This window comes from Orbicella franksi, chromosome 14 (assembly GCF_964199315.1).
Source record: "Orbicella franksi chromosome 14, jaOrbFran1.1, whole genome shotgun sequence".
NCBI lineage: Eukaryota > Metazoa > Cnidaria > Anthozoa > Scleractinia > Merulinidae > Orbicella > Orbicella franksi.
In genome coordinates this window covers 20,381,081-20,383,580 of record NC_138158.1, presented here as the reverse complement: position 1 = coordinate 20,383,580, position 2,500 = coordinate 20,381,081, and the positions used below count along the sequence as shown (strand labels likewise).

The 2,500-nt window shown below is 42.3% G+C and overlaps 2 protein-coding genes across 2 annotated transcripts in view; one reads left to right on the top strand and one right to left on the bottom strand.

The window, feature by feature from the left end:
- The window catches only part of LOC145468908 (histone H3), a 1,278-nt gene extending 983 nt beyond the window's left edge, over nucleotides 1-295 (top strand). Inside the window, exon 1 of the mRNA XM_081452621.1 lies at nucleotides 1-295. This exon is cut by the window's left edge and continues 983 nt beyond it. The gene's annotated coding sequence lies outside the window, so the exon portion shown is untranslated.
- A 171-nt stretch (nucleotides 296-466) lies between these two features.
- Nucleotides 467-1,252, bottom strand: LOC145468899 (histone H1-delta-like). The gene has a single exon (XM_081452611.1). It carries the CDS (start codon nucleotides 1,139-1,141, stop codon nucleotides 566-568), a length of 576 nt encoding a protein of 191 aa, XP_081308737.1. The 5' UTR covers nucleotides 1,142-1,252; the 3' UTR covers nucleotides 467-565.
- Between the last annotated feature and the right edge of the window lie 1,248 nt (nucleotides 1,253-2,500).

The following is a 2,500-nucleotide window of genomic DNA, read 5'->3' as shown; positions in this document are numbered from 1 at the left end:
CGCAAACTAAAAACGATTCGCTATCGACGGGATAAATCACTATCCCGCAGATAGCGCGCGTGGTTTGTTTTGTTAACAATTATCCTCTGGATAGCCATTTATCTAGTGGATAGCGTTATCGAACCTAACAACCGGGCCTTGATAGTTTTAAAATGAATACCCGGTAGAGTGCGTTGAAGACATTTTGTGATTGTTTTATCGATCAACTGGCTTTGCGTGAAATGCACTCGAGATCACGAGTCACGCAACATCAACACAACAGATTGTTCTGAAACCGTGTCAGTCAGGGCGAGCTTTCAGCGACAAATCTTTAGATTTCTTCTTACAAGAGTTTCCTTTAAAATAAAATTGACTGTCGAGTAATTTTTAACCTATAGGTGTTTTTACGGGCAAGGAATAGAAGAGAGGGCGAGCCAAAAGCTTTCACAGAACAACTTCATAGCTTTAGAAACCCAAAGAAAGGATTATTTTTTTTTTGCACTTGAGTACTCTGTTGATTATTGATCTTTTATTTGATATGGTGGCTCCTAAAGGAGCCGTTTTATTTGGTGAAGGAGCGCCTCACTTAAGCTTTCTTCGCTGGTTTCTTGGCGGGCTTCTTCGCCGCTGGTTTCTTCGCTGCTTTCTTGGGTGACTTTTTAGCTGCGGGTTTCTTCGCCGGCTTCTTAGCTGCGGGCTTCTTTGCTGCTGGTTTCTTAGCTGCGGGTTTCTTTGCTGCTGGCTTTTTCGCCGCTGTTTTCTTCGCAGCCTTCTTTGCCGCCGGTTTCTTCGCTGCTTTCTTGGCGGCGGGCTTCTTTGGTTTGGCGGCGGGCTTCTTCTTTGCAGCGGGCTTCTTCTTCGGTTTCTTCTCCTTCTTTTCCTCCTTGGGCACCTTGAAGGAGCCTGAAGCACCAACTCCCTTGGTGTGTAGAAGCTTTCCGCTTGTGGCGCCTCTCTTCAAAGCCAACTTCAGGTGAGGACCGACCTCTCCAACCTTGTAGTTGGCTTTGATGTATTTCTCGATGGCCTGGCGGGAAGAACCGTTTCGCTCCTTCAGTGCTACAATGGCAGCCTTGATCATCTCTATGTAAGGTGGATGATCAGCAGGCTTTTTAGGCGCTGCTGGCTTTTTCTTAGCTGGGGACTTTGCTGCTTCGGACATCTTGTAATTGTGGAACAACGAACCTTACTCTCGCTTAGGAACTGAAGATTCAAATAAGATCTGTGGAGTTTGAGCACAAAGTAAATGCGCGGCGTGCGGACCACTGAGGAAACAGGGATGGAAAATGGCGTCCCGAATGTCTGTGCTTCTTTGCCCAGCGATTTGCGCAAATTAAGTGTGATACTCCGACGTTTTATTGAACCTAAGCTTAACAGTTTGTAGCTGTGATATTTTTAAAGTTGAAAATGTAAACATATTTGGGATAGAGCCTGAAATAGGATGAAATTATAAGCGTACAAGTTCATAAAGTGGTAACTTTATATACAATATTTCGTCTTTACAGCTAAATAACTCTGGTTCAGGTCGCTGTTATTCAAAATATCATAAATACTGGGAAACATAAACTCTCAAACCATACATTTCTCTGATCAAAGTGGCATTCATTTCGATTTCCAAAGGCTGAACGTCTTTGAAGTTTGAACAACAAGGACAAACTCCTTCAGTCCGCCATTTGTATGTCACTATTTGATGTTCCGATCAAATCATCAGAAATGCGTTTTTAAAAAACCTTGAACGTAATTATTAATTCGCTTTCTGTGACGCGAGTGTTACTTAGCCATAGGCATGATACGAAAGCTGATATTTAGAATTTTACTCTTAATTTTGATCGAGCTTTAAAGCAACCACATTACATTTCAGGCGGCATCTACTCAAAGATCATACTGTTTATCTTGACCATCGTAAGCGAGCTAAATTTATCCATGAAATGTTTCTACCACCTATAAACGCGCTCTCAGTTTCTTGAAATCTTAACGTGAGTGGATCTAGAAAGCGGAGAAGCAGAAAAGATATGAAGTGAATTGGTAAAAATGATCGAATATGGACCATTAACGCCCGGGGGGGGGGGGGTACTTTTGGGAATTTCTGGGTGAGGATGTGCCGCTGGGACCCTGGAACCCTTAGCCAGAGCTAGTTGAGCTGAATTTTGCTACCCTATACTAGAGTAAACTCCCCAAATCCCCCATCTATCGCCACTGTTGAGGCTGATTTGCGTAAATATAAACTTGCCGATTTCATTTTTTTATATTTTTGTGTGGCAATTCCTGGTTTCCTTAGTCTATATAAAATCTTCAATCAACTAGTCAGTTTTGTGAAAAATTATACCCTATTCTAGACCCAAACGTTCTGATTTATATACCCTATCCTAGAGTAAACTACTTGAAAAACATACCCTTCACAGCGACACATACCTATATAACCCATATATGGCAGTGCCACCCCTGGGCATCAACGCAGCTAAAAGAGCCGGTCAACATTTATGCCTAACATTGCCACCATATACATTCTTATATATAGTAA

Bases quoted from the DNA above. Each gene is read 5' to 3' on its own strand.
- LOC145468899 (XM_081452611.1), bottom strand. From the start codon at position 1,141: ATGTCCGAAGCAGCAAAGTCCCCAGCTAAGAAAAAGCCAGCAGCGCCT.